This window comes from Delphinapterus leucas, chromosome 4 (assembly GCF_059928025.1).
Source record: "Delphinapterus leucas isolate spDelLeu-1000000601 "Yukka" chromosome 4, BTC_Dleu_Yukka2, whole genome shotgun sequence".
NCBI classification, from domain to species: domain Eukaryota; kingdom Metazoa; phylum Chordata; class Mammalia; order Artiodactyla; family Monodontidae; genus Delphinapterus; species Delphinapterus leucas.
Window position 1 is genome coordinate 1,782,162 of NC_143132.1, and position 20,415 is coordinate 1,802,576.

At 51.5% G+C, this 20,415-nt stretch overlaps 1 protein-coding gene and 1 pseudogene across 1 annotated transcript in view; both read left to right on the plus strand.

Moving 5' to 3' along the window:
* TSPEAR (thrombospondin type laminin G domain and EAR repeats) overlaps positions 1 to 20,415 on the plus strand; it is a 59,585-nt gene that overhangs the window by 19,392 nt on the left and 19,778 nt on the right. The window contains exons 2-6 of the mRNA XM_022596764.3: positions 776 to 996; positions 15,443 to 15,681; positions 17,515 to 17,605; positions 18,657 to 18,813; positions 20,027 to 20,158. Coding sequence (XP_022452472.2) covers positions 776 to 996; positions 15,443 to 15,681; positions 17,515 to 17,605; positions 18,657 to 18,813; positions 20,027 to 20,158 — 840 coding nt within the window. The remainder of the gene's footprint in view (positions 1 to 775; positions 997 to 15,442; positions 15,682 to 17,514; positions 17,606 to 18,656; positions 18,814 to 20,026; positions 20,159 to 20,415) is intronic.
* On the plus strand, positions 7,060 to 13,521 carry LOC111186300 (uncharacterized; annotated as a pseudogene).

Genomic DNA, 20,415 nt, shown 5'->3' on the forward strand with positions numbered 1-20,415 from the left:
CAACCTAAAAGTTAAGAGTGTGGTTTATTCGGCGGACAAAACTGAGGACTTAACCAGGACACAGCATCTCAGATGGCTCTGAGGGACGGCTCCGAGGTCAGGGCAGAGCCAGGATACAGAGGAGTTTTGTAAGAAAACCAGGTAGTCAGACCATCAAAAGAATGCTGTTAATTAAAGAAAACCAGACACCTCAAGTTAAGGGATTCAGTGCGTTTCTGTGTATGGGAAGATGCAAGAGTCCGGGCTCACTGAAATCATTCCTTTTTTTTTTTTTTTTTTTTGCGGTACATGGGCCTCTCACTGTTGTGGCCTCTCCCGTTGCGGAGCACAGGCTCCAGACGCGCAGGCTCAGCGGCCATGGCTCATGAGCCCAGCCGCCCCACGGAATGTGGGATCTTCCCGGACCGGGGCACGAGCCGGCGTCTCCTGCATCGGCAGGCGGACTCTCAACCACGGCGCCACCAGGGAAGCCCTGAAATCATTCCTTTGATGTGCACCTCAGCTACCTGGGGCCAGCATCCCGTGCTTTCCCGTCCTGAGCCTCCTCAGGGTGCATGTCGGGGGTGGCTGTAATGTGCTGGCTCGATGGCTGAAACATCCTTTGTTTTCTGATGTGTCAGGAGACATTCTCAGTCCACACGGGATAATCGTGACGCCCTGCTCACAGGGCTCTTTCGAGGACCCTGTAGGACACTGAGACCAGAGCCCGGACACCCACACCTGGGCGCCCCCGTAAACGCCCTGGCATAACCCACGTGTGATTTCCTTGACACAGACCTGCGGCCCCTGGACATCCTGGCAGAGGCGGTCCCTCCTGATGGCACTGCGGTCGGGGTCACGGTGACACAGGTCCAAGGTGCACGAGGACTTCAGCTCTCAGCCGCTGCCCCCCACGACCTGAGCTTTCCTGCGTCAAGGATTTTCTTCAGATGCGACCTCTTCCCGGAAGAATTTTCCATCGTCGTAACCTTGAAAGTTCCCAGTCTCCCCCCTAAGGTCAGTGACACTTCCCACTCTTCCTGCAGAATGACCCCCCCTTCCCGTACCTTTGCATGTTCTCAATGCCAGAGCGTGCGAAGGGCACGACTGATCCGGTCAAGAGGTCAAGAGTGGCCGGCCGTGATAGGTAGTGAGGTCCCCGTCACTGTGAGTATGCAGGCAGAGCCTGTGTGACCATTTGTTAGGAGTCTGTACAGCAATTATAATTTTCTGGCGTGCTAAGCTGTCAAAGGCTAGGGATAAGGCTCGGAGTTTTTAGTTTGACATCCTTTAGCAGGAAATGTAAACAAAATAACAAAAACATACTCTTCTGGGGTCTGTTTACCTGTGACTTGCAGTCCCATCCTCCGCAGATCCAGCTAACATTCCCACCATCCCCGGCTAGGGTGGAAGCGCCCCTGGAGGCTTCCCCAGGGTCCAGGACAAGGCACTTCCTGGGCGTGTGACCAATCCTTCCCATTCCGAGTCAGCATCCCCGATTCTCTCACAGCCAAGGTTCTCCCAGCTGGTTTTCTGTCGACTGATTCCATCCTGATACCCCCCGGGGGCTCGTCGTTCTGTACAATCTGCTCTCAAACCCACAGCTGCTGGGCTTTCAGCTGCAGCCATTGCATTTTCAGTTCTGTGAGTTCCATTTTCCTCTTGTTTTTAATGTGAATTCCAGTTCTCAGGTGAAAGTCTGGCTTGTCAGCTGCTTTCTTGAACAAGCCTCCAACCTGTGGGTCCCCCGGGGGACTGGCTCGCCGTCAGCTCCATCTCTTTATTTACTGTCATGCTCAGGAACTTTCTAACAGGCTCTTTGAGATATGATTCACACGTTTGAGGTGCGCAATTCAGTGGTGCCCGGTGCCGTCAGCGGCTCAGTGCAGCCCTCACCACAGCACGTTGTAACTCATGCTCATCACCTCGGAGAGAAGCCCTCTGGCTCCCCCCACACGACCCCACTCCCTACCCCCAGCACTGAGCAGCAACTCACTGACTTTCTGGATCTGCGGGTTTGCCTACTGTGGACATTTCATATAAACGGAATCATATACTGTAATATATGATCTTTGTAACTAGCTTACGTAGTACGTGTTCAAGGTTCACCCGTGATGTAGCGTGTATCAGCGCTTCATTCCTTTTCATGGCCACGTCACATTTTACTGTGTGTATATAGCACATTTTGATCACCCCATTCATCGTTGATGGACATTTGGCTTGTTTCTGCCTTTTGGTTATTATGAATAATGCTGCTATAAACATTCACGTACACGTTTTTGCAGGGGCATGTGTTTTCATTTCTCTTGGGTATATACTTAGGAGTGGAATTGCTGAGTTTTAGGGTAACTTTATGATTAACGTTTTAGAAACTGCCAGACTGTTTCCCCAAGGTAGCCACACCATCAGATATTCCCACCAGCACTGGATGAGGGTTGCAACTTCTCCACAGCCTCACCAACACTTGTTATTATCTGACTTCTCGATTCTAGCGACCCATGTGGGCCTGAAGCAGTATTTCATTGTGGCTTTGATTTGCATTTCCCTGATGAATAATGATGGTGTGTATTGGTCACTTATGTCTCTTCTTTGGAAAAATGTCTAATCAAGTCCTCTGCCTAGTTTTTAATTGGATTATTTGCCTTTTTAATTGTTGTGTTATGAGTTCCTTATGTATTCTAGATATAAGTGCCCTATCATATATAGGATTTTCAAATATTTTCTCCCATTATATGGGTTGTCTTTTCACTTTCTTGATGGTGTCCTTTGAAGCACAAAACTTTTTAATTTTGATGAAGTCATATTTACCTATGTTTTCTTTTCTTGCTTATACTTTTAGTGCCATATCTTAGAATCCAATGCCAAATCTGAGGTCATAAAGATTTATCCCAAAGTTTTCTTCCAAGAGCTTTATAGAATTAGCTCTTATATTTAGGTCTTTGATCCATTAATTAAAGTGGAAGGTTAGGTTTGATTTGAGATCTTTCTTCTTTCTTAATATAGGTACTTACAGCTATAAATTTCCCTCTAAGAAGTGCTTTAGCTGCATCCCATAAGTTTTGGTATTTTGATCTTTGTTTTCACTCATCTTAAAGTATTTTATTATTTCCTTTTTGGTTTCTTCTTTGACCCTTTGGTTATTTAGGTGTGTATTGTTTAGTTTCCACATATTCATGAACGTCCCACTTTTTTCAATTATTAATTTCTAATTTCACTCCATTGTGGTCAGAAAACATACTTTGTGTTATTTCTGTCCTTTTTAACTTATTGAGGTTTGTTGTCTGTCCTAGCATATGTTCTCCCCTAGAGAATGTTCCATGTGTGTTTCTGTAGAATGTATATTCTGCTGCTGTTGGGTAGGGCGTTCTACGGATGTCTGTTAGGTCTTGTTGGCTTATTGTGCTGTCCAAGTCTGATGTTTCCATTTTGATCTTCTCTCTAGTTGTTCTATGCATTGTTGAAATTGGTATTTTACAGTTTTCAACTAATATTGTTGAATTGTCTATTTTTCCCTTCGTTTCTGTCAGTTTTAACTTTATGTATTTTGAAGCTCTATTATTATTTGCATGTATGTTTATAATTGTTATATATTCCTGATGGATTGACTTTTTATTATTATAAAATGCCTGTCTCTAGTTACAATTTTTGTTTAAAGTCTATTTATCTGATATTAGTAAAATATTAATATTTCCTTGTGGTTTCTGTTTGTATATCTTTTTCTATCCTTTTACTGTCAATCTATTTCTATCTTTGAATCTAAAGTATGTCTCATGCAGAGAGCATATAGTTGAATCATGTTTGTTTATGCAGTCTAACAATCTCTGCCTTTTGATTGCATTATTTGCATTTATGTTATTACTGATATATAGTTGATCCTCATTATTCACAGATTTTGTATTTGCAAATTCACCTGCTTTCTAAAATTGATTTGTAACCCCCAAATCAATACTTTTGGCACTTCCAAAGTCATTCATGGACATGCATAGAGCTGCAAAACATTTGATGTCATGGGAACAACATGCATGTTCCCAGCTGAGGATGACAAGGCAATGCTCTGCCTTCTTGCTTCAGCTCATACTGTAAACAAGTGCCCTTTTGCTGTCATTTAGAGCTACGTTCTTCACATTTTTGTGCTTTTCACTGGTGACCTTGCTGCTTGAAATGGCTCCCAAGCATAGTGCTGAAGTGCTGTCTAGTGTTCCTAAGTGCAAGAAGGCTGTGATGTGCATTAGGAAGAAAATACGTGCATCAGATAAGTGCCATTCAGGCATGAATTATGCTGCTGTTGGAAGTGAGTTCAGTGCTAATGAATCAACAATAAATATTAAACATACATTGTGAAATAATACCATATCTATCTAAATCTATCTATCTATCTAACCCTGGCTAATATTTGGTATTTGACCCTGGTTTCTGACACAGATCTCCTAATCCCTTGGAATTTCCTGGGATAGGAGTTGTCTTTTATTCTAATAAGGCAACTCTTGGTGGGCTCCTGGATGGGAGAGGCTCACCAGAAAGACCAAGCCTTGATTAGTAGCTTGGTACTTTCAGCCCCACCTCCTATTCTCCAGAAAGGGGAGAGGGGCTAGAAATTGAGTTAATCAATGCCTACAAGATGAAGCCTCCATAAAAATCCCCAAAGTACAGGGCTTGGAGAATGCCTGGGTTGTTGAACACGTCCACATGCCGGGAGGGTGATACACCCCAACTCCATGGAAACAGAAACTCCTGCACTCAGAACCCTTCCAGAACTCACCCTATGTATCTTCATGTGGCTGTTGGTCTGCATCCTTTAAAATATCCTTTGTAAAAAATCAGCAATAATAAGTAAACTGTCTTTCTGGGTTCTGCTCTAGCAACTTATTCAAGGAGTCATGGGAACCTCCAATCTGTAGCCAAGTCAGACAGAAGTTGTGGGTCACTCGGGTGCCTGCTACTTGTAATTGGCATCTGAAGCCGGGGGCAGTACTGTGCAACTGAAACCTAACGTGTGGGGTCTGTGTTGACTCTGGTTAGGGTCAGAACTGAACTGACTTGTAGGGCACTCATATGGTGTCAGAGAACTTGTTGGGGTGGGTGAAGACCCACACATCTGGTGTCAGAAGCATTCTTCATGAGAGTAAAGGAAAACTCAATGCATTTTTCCAAGACACACATAACACAAGGTTATGTATTGATTAGTTGATGAAAATGAGGCTACAGGCTCACAGGAACCTACATCTTTATTTCCCCTAGAAGCAATTGTTGAGTACTTGCTAATCCAGTGTTCGCAGTGACTTTCTATAACAATAATGAGCATCAACTGTGGTTGGATTGATGTCTGCTATTTCACTTTTTTGTTTCCTATTTCTCCTGTCTTTCTTGTAATTGTGTTTCTTTAGTCCTTTTCTACTGCTTTCTTTTGCTTTTAGTAAATACTTTCCAATGTAGCAATTTTATTTCTTTAATGATTTTTTCATCATATATTTTTAAGTTTCCCTTTGCTCTAAGGTCTATCATGTACTTATGTTAACTTATCAGAATCAACTTCCAATTTATACCAACTCAATTCCAGTTATATATAAAAACACTGCTCATTTTTATATGTAACTCTATTCCTTCCTGTCTTTTTTGTCCTTCCTGTTATAATATTTCATCTTAAAATGTTAAAATTCCAAGAATATATTGTTATAATTATTACTTAGTATACTTTTAAGAAGCTTAGAGAAGAAAGGAACGCAAAGCTTTTGTTATCCTAGCCTTTTTATCATTTCTGGTTCTCTTCACTTTTTCCTGTGATCTGGGTTCTCATCTGCTGTAATTTCCTTTGCCCAGTACAGTTTTGCTCCCATGTACCTCCTTTGTGCTGATGTTGTCAAATATATTGCATTTCTAGACTATAGGCCCCAAAATACATTGTATACATATTGTTTTATACAATATGCTTTATATATATATTGTTTTATAAATTGTGTTAAATCAAGTAAGAGAAGAAACAAGAAAAAAATATGCATTTGTATTGTCTTTTCTAATTACATAATTAACTTTACTGGCATCTTTTTTCCCCTGTGGGTTGGAATTTCTGTCTGGGGTTACTTGCTTTTAGCCTAAAGAACTCCATTTAGTATGTCTAATGAGATGAGTCTGCTAATATCAGATTCTCTCAGTTTTTATTTATCTGAGAATATATTTTTCCTCCATTTTGAAAAATAGCTTTCTTTGCATATAGGATTCTTGATTGACAGTTTTTCCTTTGAGCATTTTGAGTACACGGTCCCACTGCCTCTGGTCTCCACGGTTTCTGATGGAAAGTCAGCCATTAATCTTACTGGGCTTCCCTTGTGAGTGACTCAGCATTTTTCTCCTGCTGCTTTTGAGATTTCCTCCGTCTTTGACTTTTAGCATATTTAGTATGACATGTCTGTTTGTGAATCTTTTGTGTTGAAAAGATTGAAGTTCATCAAGCTTCCTGGATGTGTAGATTAGAGTTTTTCACTTTGACAGTTTTAAGCTATTATTTCGTTGAGGTAATATCTCTCCATTGCAGCCTGACTGCCACGTGGTCCTCCAGCAGAGTCCCCAGCCCCACCCATCAGCCTCACCCTGAAGCCCACTGACCCCCAACAAGTCCCTGATGGAGCCCTGGCTACTCCTGCAGAGGCCTGCAGCCGAGCACATCACCAAGGGCCCCGCCCTTGCCCCTCAGAGACTTGGCAGACTACAGTGGCTGAAGAGTGAGGACACGAGGGACCATGGCCAGATGTCACTAGGTCCCAGGTGTAGACCGAGCACTGGGGCACGGGCTGCTACACACTGTGCAGATGTCTGTGGACAAGGCTCCATGGGCAACAAGGCTCTGCTACTGAACGTTTATTATGACAGAGACTCCAGGAACTGACAACAGAGGGTCAGGTCACAGCCACCACATCCTTCTGCCTGTGAGGGGGAGTGCTTGAGGGAGGAGATCTTGTCCTAATTTGCACCCAGGGGCTGTAGGAACCCCTGATGTTGTCTGGAGCCCCCTGATATTGTAGAATAGGAGGAAGGTGTGAGCATTAAGACTCTATCAGGGGAGGTTCTATAGACGTTCAAGCCGCAATGAAGCGAAAGGCATTTGCCCCCACGGTCATTCTCTCTGCGCTAGCCTGCGTCTGCATCCCTGCCCCTCTCTGTGAGCCAGTCTCTGCCCCAGGAGGACACCTGTCCTCACACCTGCCCCAGGGCTCACTCCTAGTGGACACAGGCCCCCTCACCTCCCCCCACGATCAGCAGCGTCTGCTCACCAAGTGCATCCCACCCTGTGGCCAGGCCAGTGGGGCGTGGCCAGACCTGTCCACACCTGAAAACACTTCCCTCGCCTCAAAGCCCAGATTCTGGGATTGTTCCTGCTTGTCCCTTCCTTTGGAGCAGGAGTTTTGTTTACAAGAGCAGCCCCTGCCCCCAGTGGAGCACAGGGCTGTCACTAACGAGAGTCACCTGACTGCTACTGTCCCTGCAAAAACATCAAAAAGATTCCTACCGTCTATCCTCTGGAGACAGACACAGGTCAGGATAGCCCCACCCCCACTCAGGAGCCTCACCAGCCAAAGGCATCTACAGACAGTGACCAGTGCTGCCAAAACAGAGCAGGACACTAAACAAGGAAGGAAAGACCTCACCAAGCTGCTGCCGTGCCAACACACAACACAGAGGACGGCTATAAAGCTGGGCAGCCCTGAGCACCTCACACACACACACACACACACACACACACACACACACACACACACTCTCACCCTCCTCCAGCCACCGCCCCCACCACGGCCACGTCCACCCTGTCCGTCTGCTCCAGCGCCCTGAGCTACGGCAGCGGCTCTGCCTGCCTGGTCCCTGTGACTCCTGCACCGGCTCCTGCTGGCAGATGGACGACTGCCCAGAGAGCTGCTGCGAGCCCCCTGCCGTTACCCCAGCGGCTGCGCCCCGGCCCCCTGCCTGACCCTCGTCTGCACCCCAGTGAGCTGCGTGTCCAGCCCCTGCTGCCAACCAGCCTGCACCGGCCCCTGCACGGCCTCGTGCCACCAGCAGTCTAGCTGCCAGCCCCCCGCTGCACCTGCTCCCCCTGCCAGCAGGCCTGCCGTGTGCCCGTCTGCTGCACACCTGTTTGCTGCAAGCCCGTCTGTTACACACCTGCGTGCTGCGAGCCCGTGTGCTGTGAGGCCCCCCCTGCTCAGCCCCCTCGTGCTGCCAGCCCACCCCCTGCCCCTCGTCCTGCCGCAGACCCTCCTCCTCCGCATCCCTGCTCTGCCGTCCCGCCTGCTCCCGCCCTGCCTACTGCGTCCCTACCTCAGTCTGCTGCTGACTGGGCACATTGCCAGCTACTCCTAGGGCCAACCCTGAATTCCATCTGAAATCTCTGCAGCCTTGAGCCCAGTCTGGGATCTCCTTCTGCCCCAGAACCACCCACTTCCACAGCCTGGGCTGAGTTCTCACTGCCCAGCTGGCTCCCTGGACTGGCTCCTGGCTTCCTCTAGACCCTGTCTCAGCAGCGTCCTCCTCTCCATCCTTGTCAGATCGTGGATTTTCTTCTGCCCTATGTGAGGGGCCAGTCTGTTAACAAATAAAGTCATTGTCAGGCCCTCTCCGAGACCCTGAGTGCATACCTGTGCAAACCCTAGGGAAGAGCTTTGATGTGGAGTGTGGCCTTGAGCTGCGTCCAGGGCAGTAGGACCATTGGGCAGGGCCAGACAGGCCCTCCCGCACTCTGCCTGGGCGTCCTGTGCTAGCAGTTCCCCTGCAGCCTCCAGCCCAGAGATTCCTGCTCATCTGGAGACCCCTGCAGCCTCCACCAGTGAAGGACGGCAGCGGGCAGGTAACCAGGCCCTGGGTCTCACACACTGGGGACTTGGAGCTTTACTAGAGACAAGGGACACTCCGTTTAATAAAGCATCTGCCTTGAAGGCATAAAGCCCACTCCAGAAACAGCTTCAGACAGGCTGGGGCCAGCTGCTCTCCAGTGCCCTGGGCACGAGGGTGAGTGCTTCTGTCTGTGTGAAGAGGCCAGGAGGGAGAGAGCCATGTGCGGTGACGACGGAGCCTGTGTTAGTCAGGGTTCTCCAGAGAAACAACCAATGAGACGTGTGTGTACATATGCAGAGAGGTTTATTTTGAGGAGCTGTCTCACGTGATTGTGGAGACTGGCAAGTCCAAAGTCTGCAGGGCGGGCTTCCCAGGGAAGAGCTGGTGTTGCAGCTCGAGTGTAGAGATGGTCTGCTGGTGGAGTCTCTTCCTCCTCTGGGGACCTCAGTCTTTTCTTAAGGCCTTCAACTGATTGGGTGAGGCCCACCCATGTTTTGGAGGGCAATCTGCTTTCCTCAGAGTCCACTGATTTCAATGTTGCTCTCACCTAAGAAATAAGTTTGTCATGAAATCCAGACATGTTTATCCAAACAACTGGGCACCACGACCTGGTCAAGTTGACACATGAAACTCACCATCACAGGGACCAACAGCCAAGGGGGAGGAGGGATATTTGGAAGTGGCAGGTGTTCACTGGCTGATCCCCTCAGGAATTCAAATATTAAGGCAGGTTGCCCTCTTGGGAAATACAGGGAGGAGGGAGTCACCCTGGCCCTGCAGGGACGGTGCTGGGCAGGCAATCACCTGGAGGACACGGGTGTTCCCCAGCGAGAAGGGCCTTGGGTGGGGACCTCAAATGTAAACTATTATAATAGCTACATTTAAAAGTGAAAAAAGAAACAGGTGAAATTAATTTAACATATTTTATTTAACCCAATATATCCAAAAAGTTACCATTTCAATACGTGTTACTAAAAGCTGCTTTTAAAATGCTTATAGATTCACTATTTGTTCAATATTTTTCTAAAGTGATTTTTGGAAGGAAAAGAGACGTCTAGGCATTTTGTTCAATCTTAGTTAAAATTTAAAAGCCCACTTAATATTCCTGTTTAATGATTTAACATATTTTTAAAAAATAAATTTATTTATTTATTTTTGGCTGCTCTGAGTCTTTGTTGCTGCGCCCGGGCTTTCTCTAGTTGCAGCGAGCGGGGGCTACTCTTCTTTGCAGTGCGCGGGCTTCTCATTGCGGTGGCTTCTCTTGTTGCGGAGCAAGGGCTCTAGGTGCGTGGGCTTCAGTAGTTGTGGCTCGCGGGCTCTAGAGCGCAGGCTCAGTAGTTGTGGTGCACGGATTAGTTGATCCGCGGCATGTGGGATCTTCCTGGACCAGGGCTTGAACCCGTGTCCCCTGCATTGGCAGGTGGATTCTTAACCACTGTGCCACCAGGGAAGTCCTGATTTAACATATTTATTGAGCACCTTCTATGTACCAAGCACTGTTTCAGGCACCGGGGATAGAAGGCTGAACACAACAGGAAAAATTCTTCTCTAACGGAGTTTACATTCTAGGTGGGGGAGGCGACAATCAATAATAAATAATGCAAAAATTTTTTAAAAGTTGGGAAAATGGGTAGGGATTGTTGAGGGGATCCTGCAGTGTTTTAGTATTAAATATTTAGTGTTTATCAGTGTTTTCAAAATACTTCCAGAGATTAATACCTTTATCTTTGTACCTTGTTGCTTTTAGTAAGTTAATGTAGCCGTATTCTTATCGTATCAGTTATATTGAAAGAAGAGAATAAGTTGTGCCTGTCCAGCAAGTTGAAGATCAAATTGAGAGTAATCCTGCTTCCATTTGCATACAGTCATCATTTGTTGATTCATCACTGCTGATCCAAGTAGGAGATAGTCCAGACTCTTGATTTTCCCATTGTTCCTTCTGTAGCTCATCCACCGGCCTTTGTAGCATATTCCAAATGATCAAGGCATTTGTATTCAGGGATTGTGACCAACTGTTCTGAAAAGTAAATTTGAAAAAAAAAATGACTTAAATGAGTTTTATTTTGATTAAATGAGTTTTGAGGTAAATTTTGATTGATTGAGTTGTTTAGGACCTTGAAAAATTGTATAATAATTCATTCCTACCTGTATAGAGCAAAGTGGGAATAGAAAAATAATCTACTTTGCATTTCTTGTGCTTCCACATGTCGGGTTTTCAGAAAGTTTTAGATCCATTTGTTTGTGGACATTTTTGTTTTACTTAGGAACATGACTTGCGGTAAGATGCTCTGTTATTCTTTCATAAAAATGGGCCCTTCTGTGTATCAATACTAAGAATTGTTCTAGGCACCAGAGATACAACAGTGAACAGAACAATTTCTTCTCTTAAAAAAACAAACAAAAAAACCCAAAAAACCGAACACGTGGTACTGGCTACTTTTCAAGGGCCCAGCAGCCAGGTGGCTCTCACACAGACAGAGCTTCTGATATTAATAAAGTGTTGGGCCTCGCCAGGGTCACTGCCTACGAAGGATCAGACTCTGCACACGCAACCCATCTCACTGGCTATTTCGACTTGTTTCCCCTTCTTTGCACTGACGCCAGCCCAACCCCCCAGGTGCTCCTGTCTGCTTCATCACTTGGTCATTTGTCTTATTTCTTTAAGTGTTTTTTTCAACAGGGAAATGTGAGTGGAGTACTTTCTAAGCTCTTGCTTATATGAAAATACACCGCTGTTCTCTTTACTTGAGAAAGATGTAATAATTTGAAAAAAGATCAAATCAGCCTTAATCCCGGATGTTCCCCCAGAAGCTCTGTGTCTTTCACTGTGTGGTGGGAGAGGTGTCCGGAGTCAGCCCTGCGGGGGGGGGTTCATTTCCAGACTATGTGCTGTTTCTTCCTGCACGGCGAAGGGGCTGCTATTAATTCTGTTCATTTAAAAACTGCCAACACATGTCTAGGGTGGGTGGGCTCTAAAGACCTGAGGCTCTTGAAATTCATGAAGCCCTTCCAGTCCAAACACACACACATCTTTGTGCACTCAGCTCAGAGCGGTTCATGCTCAGTTTTGTCTCTACTGTTTTATCCTAGCTGTGCCTCCTCCCTCCCTAGCAAATGGACTGTCATGTTTGGTGTCGGCGAAACACACGGTCCGTTTATTACATTTTCTCTCATCATATTTGGGGTTTTATCTTTTATCTCTGTGATTTGGAGGATCCCCGCCTGGCCTAGAACAGGTGCTCAGACAGTGCTGTCTAACCCCCACAGCTGTGGCCAGGGCCGTCGTGACCATCCCTGCTCAGGCGTCGACCTCTTCACCAGAGTCAGCCCATGCTGACTTTCTGTTCCAGGCTCCTCAGGACCACATCTTCTTGATCCACGAGGGAAACTGAGTGTTGCCTGGGCTTTAATTTTGGGTGTTACCTGGGGTCCGCACGTCTCCACTGCTCACACGCGGGGTCTCCAGGAGACCCTCTCCCTCTCTCTGAGTCTTTCAGGGCATCACCTCTGAGGGAGGCAACCTCGGGCCAAGAAGGGCAATCTGCTCAGCCGAGGAGTGTGGGGTGCACAGCCTGTACCGAAAGGCACTTGAGTTTGGGTGAAATGTTGATGAAAACGGCTCCCGACTTACCCTGCAGTCCTGCGTCCCTTTCACGGCCCCAGACTCACTCAGACACCTGTGAGCGCTGCTCCTTGAGAAAGTTTCATTGCAGAGTCCACGTCCGACCGTGCCCCATTAACGCTCCTCTTGGGCACGCTAGGCTGGGCTGCGAGGGCTCTGGGCATCCTTCACCTCCTGCTGGCAGAGCCTGGGTCTCACACCAGGCCCTGCTGGAACGTGACCCTAGACCCACTCTGTGGTCCAATCTTCTGAACCACTTGCATTTTATAAGATGTGCCAATGTCACTTTACACTTAAGATTCTTTTTTTTTGGCTGCGTTGGGTCTTCGTTGCTGCGTGCGGGCTTTCTCTAGTTGCGGCGAGCAGGGGCTACTCTTCATTGCTGCACGTGGGCTTCTCACTGCGGTGGCTTCTCTTGTTGCGGAGCACGGGCTCTAGGCGCGCGAGCTCAGTAGTGGCGGCACGCAGGGTACACTTAAATTTTAAAATGCTTAAAAGTTAAACTGATACTAAAAGTACCCCAAACACAGGAGAGGTGGAACAGAATTCGTCAACTTGGAGAGGTGTTCACCTCTACGCCACACTCAGCATAATCTCGCCTCAACATTTTCCATAACTTTCTGGAGCCAAAGGAGCGAAGGGAGACACCCTGCAACTCAGGGTATTTACACTCACCAGCTTAACGAGGGAAAGCTATTGTAGAAACTACGCCAGCACTAATGAGGGGCTCCTGCAGCCAGCTCTCAACCCCAAGGAGGAAGGACAAGTGTGGGAGCCCCCCTGCCGCACCTGCTCCCCCCGCCAGCAGGCCTGCTGTGTGCCCGTCTGCTGCAAGCCTGTGTTGCACACCTGTCTGCTGCAAGCCCGTCTGTTACACACCTGCGTGCTGCGAGCCCGTGTGCTGTGAGGCCGTCCCCTGCTCAGCCCCGCGTGCTGCCAGCCCACCCCCTGCCCCTCGTCCTGCCGCAGACCCTCCTCCTCTGTGTCCCTGCTCTGCCGCCCCGCCTGCTGCGTCCCCGCCTCGGGCACGTCCTGCTGCTGACTGGGCACGTCCCCGCCGGGCCAGCCGGGCTCAGGTGCCCCCATGACTCGGTCCTCCCAGCCTCCCTCACTCCTGACCTGGGTTGGGCGGCTGCCCCCACTCGGGACAGGGTCCCCTTCGTCCCCACTGTCCTGGCCTGACTGACCTCTGATCCTGCCCCGGGAACCCGACCTCGCTGCTCCCCGGGCTTCTGCCTCCCAGGAGGTGCCTCCACCTGCCTCTGGGTCACCTGTCCCCCTCCCAGTTCCTCTGCCTGCGTCACTTGGCTTCGACTTCCGTCCTGTCAGCACCTCCTCAGGCACCCGGATAAATAAACTTACTTCATCACATGATCCAATTCCTGTCTCTCACCTTCACTGGGGGGAAACACAGGGTTCTGACCAGACACTGGTCTCCTCCAGCCAGGAGTATTCCTAGAGGTGAGGGACTGAGAACCCCAAAGGTCAGTGGCCTGATCCCTCTGGGTGGGGCCCCTGCCCTCTCCAAGAAGGTCAGCGCCTGCTCAGGCTCTGGGGTCCTGGGACGTGAACATGGGGGAGTAAAGACGCCTGTCCACCCGGAGGCCCTGGCTGTGACGTCACCGTTCTTCCCAGCCACCCGCCTCACGGGCCCAGCCACCACTGTGAGCATTTTGTCCTACTGTGTCATTTCCACACATTCCATGCACTTCCTGAGACTTGGCTCACGGGAAGGCGCCCTTCACATGGAAGATAAGTGCAGGGGCCACACGTGTACCCTCAGCACCCGGAGTGGCCAGAGGCCGTGTGACCCAAGCTGTGCAAATTGATTTTGCTAAATTAAGTGTTAAATTAAACATGAGGACCATGGAGTTTTTCCACTTCTTTAGTATAACAGTTGCGTGGAATTCACTCATAGTTTTACATGGGGAAAGACTTGCTAAAAAACTATATTCTATATTTAACGTATCTGCTTAGCATTCAGGTTTAATCACTTTCATTTCTTTACGCTTTTCATTGTGTTAGGCTAGAAATGAACAGACTCTAAATTGCACTACGTACAGGCAAGTACATATGGTCTCTCCCTGGTCCGAGCGGAAAAATGATGCACAGCTGGGGTTGCTGGCATTTGGAGATCGCGACAATGGCGGGTGGCGCGAGGTTTGTTAAATTGTGGTAAAATACACGTAACATGAAATTTCCCATTTTAACCCTTTTTAAGTGTACAGCTCAGTGGCATTAAGGGCAGTCAGGCTGTTGTGCAGACATCAGCACCGTCCTTTCCAGAACCTTTTTCATCTTCCCCAAACGGAAACTCTACATGCATTAAACAGCAGCTCCCCATGACTGCCCCCCAGCCCCGGCCCCACCGCCCACCTTCGGCCCCTGTGCATCGGCTCCCCCAGGGACCTCACATCAGTGGATCGCACACTACCCGGCCTTTTGTGACTGGCTTACGTCACTGAGCATCAGGTCCTCAAGGTTCATCCACGCTGACGTCAGAACTTCCTTTTTAAGGCTGAACAATACCCCATTGCATGAATGGACCACATCTTAGTTATCCATTTCTCCATCGATGGACACTGGCTGCCTCGACATTTTAGCTATTGAGAGCGATGCTCGCGTGAACACGGGTGTACAAATACCTCTTCAGGAGGCTGCTGCCAGTCCTTTTGGGCATATACCCAGAAGTGGAATTGCTAGGTCAGATGGTAATTCCACACTAATTTTTTGAGGAACCTCCATACTGTTTCCTATAACAGCTGCACCATTTTATTGCTGCCTTCCCCCCGCAGCAGTGCACAAGGGCTCCAATTTCTCCACATCCTCAGCAACACTTGCAATTTTCTGTTTTACTGACAGTAGCTGTCCTCATGGGTGTGAGTGGTGCATTTGGTTTCATCACAGACCCTGGTTACTGTCTCAGGCGCTGCGGCCCAGAGACCCGCCCTCACCTGCCGCCCTCACCTGCCCCCCCCCACCTGCCCCCTCCCTGCCCCGCCCCCGCTGGCCCCTCTCTTGCAGAAGAACGAGTACCTGTTCACGGTGGTGGCGGAGGAGCGGGACTCGCTGCTGCTCGGCCTGCGCTACTCGCCCACCCAGCTGCACTTCCTCTTCCTCAGGGAGGACGGGGGGCGCGCCTGGCAGACCCGCGTGTCCTTCCGCGGCCCGGCTCTGACGGACGGCCGGTGGCACACGCTGGTCTTGGCCGTGTCCGAAGGCTCCTTCTCCCTCACCAGGGACTGCGGCCTCCCCGTGGACATGTAGGTACCGCGGCGCCGGAGGGGTGGCAGGGGGCCGGGTGCTGCTGGCAGGGCTCGCAGGGCGCACGCTGGCCCGCGGGGCTCCGCCGAAGGCCGCTGGGGTCAGGCTGGAGGAGGCGCGCCAGGCTCATTGGCTTGTGGTGTGGAACGGCCCCGCCCCCCAGAGAGGCGGCGACGGGCGGGAGCACCCGGGCTGGGAGGGGCCGCAGCCTGCCCGCTGGGGCTGGGGGATGGGTCTCGACCCATCGACGCGGCTGCGGAGTCGGTAGCGTCGAGGCAAGGCCCAGAGGAAGGTCAGAGTGAACTCGGGCACCAGGAGCCCAAAAGGAGCTGCCGCCCGATGAGGCCCAGGTCTTGCTTTGTGACTTTCAACCCATCACTTAACCTCTCTGACTCAGTTTCCTTTTCTGGGACGAGGGAGTAAATATTCACCAGAACATCACCTTAGTAGCTTTGACGCAACTCCGGGCACTCGAGAGCCCGAGCCCATCTCTTGTCGTGGCCGTGGCCTGGTCCCCATGGCCTGGCTCCCGGGTAAGCTGGGCCGGGACGACCCCCACCGGACCTCAGCGTCCCTCCTCGCTGGCTGGGGCTCACCACCCTTTCTTTCTTAATCACAAATGGTCCATTTACACTAGATCTATCCTTATGACAAATATTCCTTTCAAAGGTAGAATCTCACTCTGCTTTGTCATTATGAAACTTGCTGGAATAAAAGATTCTCCTTAACACTTACACACTGTTTAAACATGCCTTTATCACAACTCCGCCCCACCATGCCCTGAATACACTGGGGCCTTTACAGGGAGCCGGCGGTGGGGCAGTTCTGGGATGGGGGCCATGTGCAGGAGGACAAGGCTGGCGGTGCGGGTGCTGGAGCTCATTGCGACGCCGCGGAGGGCTCACACCCGGACCCAGGAAGCCTGGGAGCTGTGCTCGGAGCGCAGGCGTTCTGGGACCTTGCCACGGCCAGCGGCAGCCAGACGGCAGACCCTGGACGGAGCAGGTGCTTTGACTAGAGGACGTGGCATCATGGTCCGGGAGGTGCTGGACAGTGGAGAGGAAGCACACACCTGGCTCTTCCCCCAGAGGCTCCAGCCACGCAGTCCCCTCCAGGAGGTCCCACGTCTTCCCCATCCCGAGTTGGGCCTCCACTTGCATCTCAAGACCCAACTCCAGCCACATCTTCCCACAAGTCCCGGCTCACCGAGGTGAACCCTGTCTGGCCCCGACATCATTTGTCCCACGGCCCTGGGCTCAGAGGAGGGGGCGGGCTGGGGACCCCGTGCCGGGAGGAGCCACTGGAGACGCCTGTGACATGGAAAGGGGCCACCGAACACCTCCGCAGCACACGCTTTTGTAGAAGATCCTTGTCCTGGGGCAAAGAGCATCCCCCCAAATTCACATCCGCTAGAACCGGAGAATGGGACCTCGTTTGGAAACAGCATCTCTGCAGGCATAACCGAGCTAAGCTGAGGAGTAGGTTGGCCCTGACACAGTGACCTTACAAGGAGGCATGGAGGAGAAGGCCACATGATTCAGCCACAATCCAGGAAACTCCAGGAGCTCCCAGCAACTGGAAGAGGTGGCAGGACCTTCCCCTGGAGTCTTCAGAGGGGGCACACCCAGCCGACACCCTGATCTCAGACCTCTGGCCTCCAGCACTGCGAGAGAACACACTTCTGTGGTTTAAGGCGCCCAGCCTGTGATACTCGTACGGCTGACCCCAGACATTGATACAGCCTCAGGCGGTGCTGCCCCCATCCTTTTCCATGTAAATAGGCCACGACCCTGCTCTCCCATGGCCCTAAAACCATCCTCCAATGTTTTCAGAATGGCTGATATGCCCTTCCCGGACACCCTATCGGTGCAAGGAGCCCGGTTCTTCATCGGCAGCCGGAGGAGGACCAAAGGCCAGTTCACGGTAAGTATGGAGGAGCTGCCTGCCTGGACCTCCCAACACCAGTGCTCCTGGGGGGCTGTCACCACTGGTCTGGCACCCCAGTTTGACACTGTTGTACGTGCAGTTGGGAATGGGGAGCATAAAGGTTCAGTGGAGTCCCATGCGTGCCGGGCACACTCGCACCACAGGGCCTTTGCACCTGCTGTGCCCTCCTCCTAGAACATTTGTCCCACTCCTGCCATGGCACACTCCCTGTGACTTTGGGGCCCTGCCCTGTGCCCTCATACCATGGAGGCCTTCCCCTCCACTCTGAGGAGATGACACCCACACCCAGCCCTCTCATCCCCTTCCCCAGATTGTCTTTGTAGCCCTGACCACCTTCAGACCAGCGGTGTGTTTGCTCATTGCCTGTCTTTCCCTTAGAGTGCAGGGGAGCGGGGGGGGACCTTGCTCCATGAGGGTAAGGGCTTTTGTTTCTTGCCGTGTCCAGTGTAAAGAACCATGCTCTGAATATTTACCAATGGCATGCTTGGATGGATGGATGGATGGATGAATGGATGGATGGATGGATGGATAGACTAACGGACAGATAGATGAATGGTGGACGGACAGATGGATGGACAGATAGGTGGGCAGGTAGAGGAACAGATGTATAGATGGATGGATGAATGAATGGGTATTTGGGTGGGTGGATGGATGGATGGATGGATGGACAAAGGGATGGATGGATGGACAGAGATGGACAAATGGATGGATGGATGGATGGACAGATAGGTAGGCAGAGAGACGAACGGATGGACATATAGATGGATGAGCGTTGTACCGGGTCACTGTAGGGCAGTCCACAGGAGAGGTCCCTTCCGTGATGTAATCACCTTCGAATGGTGTGCAGCTCTCCACCACTGCTCCCAATGCCCCCCTTACCCAACGGGCTGACTCCTCTCTCCTGGCTTTAGAGCTTAGACCCGCACCCGCGTTTCCACCCCTCCCTCGGGGGCTGGGTGGGCTGAGCCCAGTGGGCGGGGCGCGCTCCAGCAGTGCAGGTCTCAGTGCGCTGTCCCTCTCTCTGCAGGGCCTGGTGAGGCAGCTGGTCCTGCTGCCCGGCTCAGACGCTACCCTGAGGCTCTGTCCCTGCAGGAATCCTGAGCTCGCCCTGCTGTCCATCCCCCCTACCCTGCGGGGACTCACGGGGAAGCCGGAGGATAGTGAGGTGCTAAAGTACCCCTATGGTTAGTAGGCCGCAGCTACCCGCTCCCCACGCCGACAGTAGACCCTCGGAGCCTTGTCACTTCCAACCTCCCCGGGCACAAGACAGGAGGGCGCTTGGCACATGGATGAAGGGAACGCCGGGCCTGACGCAGACGCCCCGCAGGGAAGGCAGATGGTGCCACCAGACCCGCCTCCCTCCCAAGGGCGCCCCCCATGGCTGTTTAACCCCCACCTGGACCGTGCCCTTGATTAACTGCTCGTCCCACCTGGGACCTGGGGCTGAGCCTACAATCTTGCTTCCCTAACTCCCACCTGCTGTCTGCTTTGCCCCCAGAGCAGCGTTGGGGCCCTTTCCCCCCTTCCTCTCCAACAGACATCAAGCGTCAGCACCCCAGCCCCGTGGGAACCCCGACCTTTGTGAGCTTCATTGCTGTTTTCTGGGATCCCCCAGCCTAGAGCGTCCCCAGCTTTGCCGTCTTTAGTTTGTGTTTGCACCTCCCCAATGTAAAGTTAGTGTTGACGGTTTATTTAAGCCACATCCCCTGCCACGGAGAGTCTGAAACCCCTCCTCCCTACTAGGGAGGTGGGGAGACAGCCTGACCCTCTCTCGAGCCTCACGAGTCAGGGGAGCCCCCTGAGCAAGTGGGCCCTTAGGCCCAATCCTGGACCCGTGTCCCCAAATTCCCAGAGGCACACGGCATCTGGGTTGTTTGCCGGGCCTCGGGCAGGAGTCCGGCCCCAGGCCTCTGCCAGGCAGATCAAGAGGTCGAGGACGCGCTCAGTGTCACAGACTGGCCGCCGGGGCCTCAGCGTGGACGTTGCTGTAAAGGGGCCAAGTGGCACCATCGGGGTGAGGGCTGGACCTGGGATGAAGCCGTGAGCCCCGGGGTCAGGGGTCAGGGACCTCAGAACTACGCAGAACACAAGTTGGGTGGACGCGTGCCAGCGAGTCTCAGATGGAAGCGGAGAGCCGTGCGGCGTGATGGCTCAGGGCTCTCAGCAGAGCTGAGGCCACGGGGAAGAACTAGGTGGGCGGGAGGCTGTCCTGCGTGCGGACGCCCCGGGCAGGCCATGGGCTCTCGGGTCTCCCTCCCTCCCTGAGACCCTGAGTGGTTTCTGGCAGCTCAGGGGGTGGAGCTGAAGGCGAAAGCAGGGGTCACCTGACACTCCCGCCCCTGCCCTCCTCCAGGGAGCACGTGCCCACTGGACACCCATCTTCCTGCCTCCCCGCAGAAACCGACATGAAGGTGACGCTGGGATCCCGGCCGCCGTGTACCAAAGCGGAGGACGCCCAGTTCTGGTTTGACGCCGGCCGCAAGGGGCTATACCTGTGCGTGGGCAGCGAGTGGGTCTCCGTGTTAGCAGGTGAGGTGGGTGGGGCTCTGGGGACCTCGGGGTCTTCTCAGAGCCAGCGATACTTAGGAACAGGGACGACCTCCTCCCCCACCTCACGGAGCAGTGAGCCTGCGTGCCTCACCTGGAAATGCGTGCCCTCCTGGGCCCTACTGGTAGGCTGGCAGGTTCTCAGCTCTCGAGCCGTCTAGGGGAGACCGTGAGCCTCCCTGAGGGGGCCAGCCCCGCTCCAGGAGCCCCACCTGCTCTCCTTACCCTCTCCGCCCACT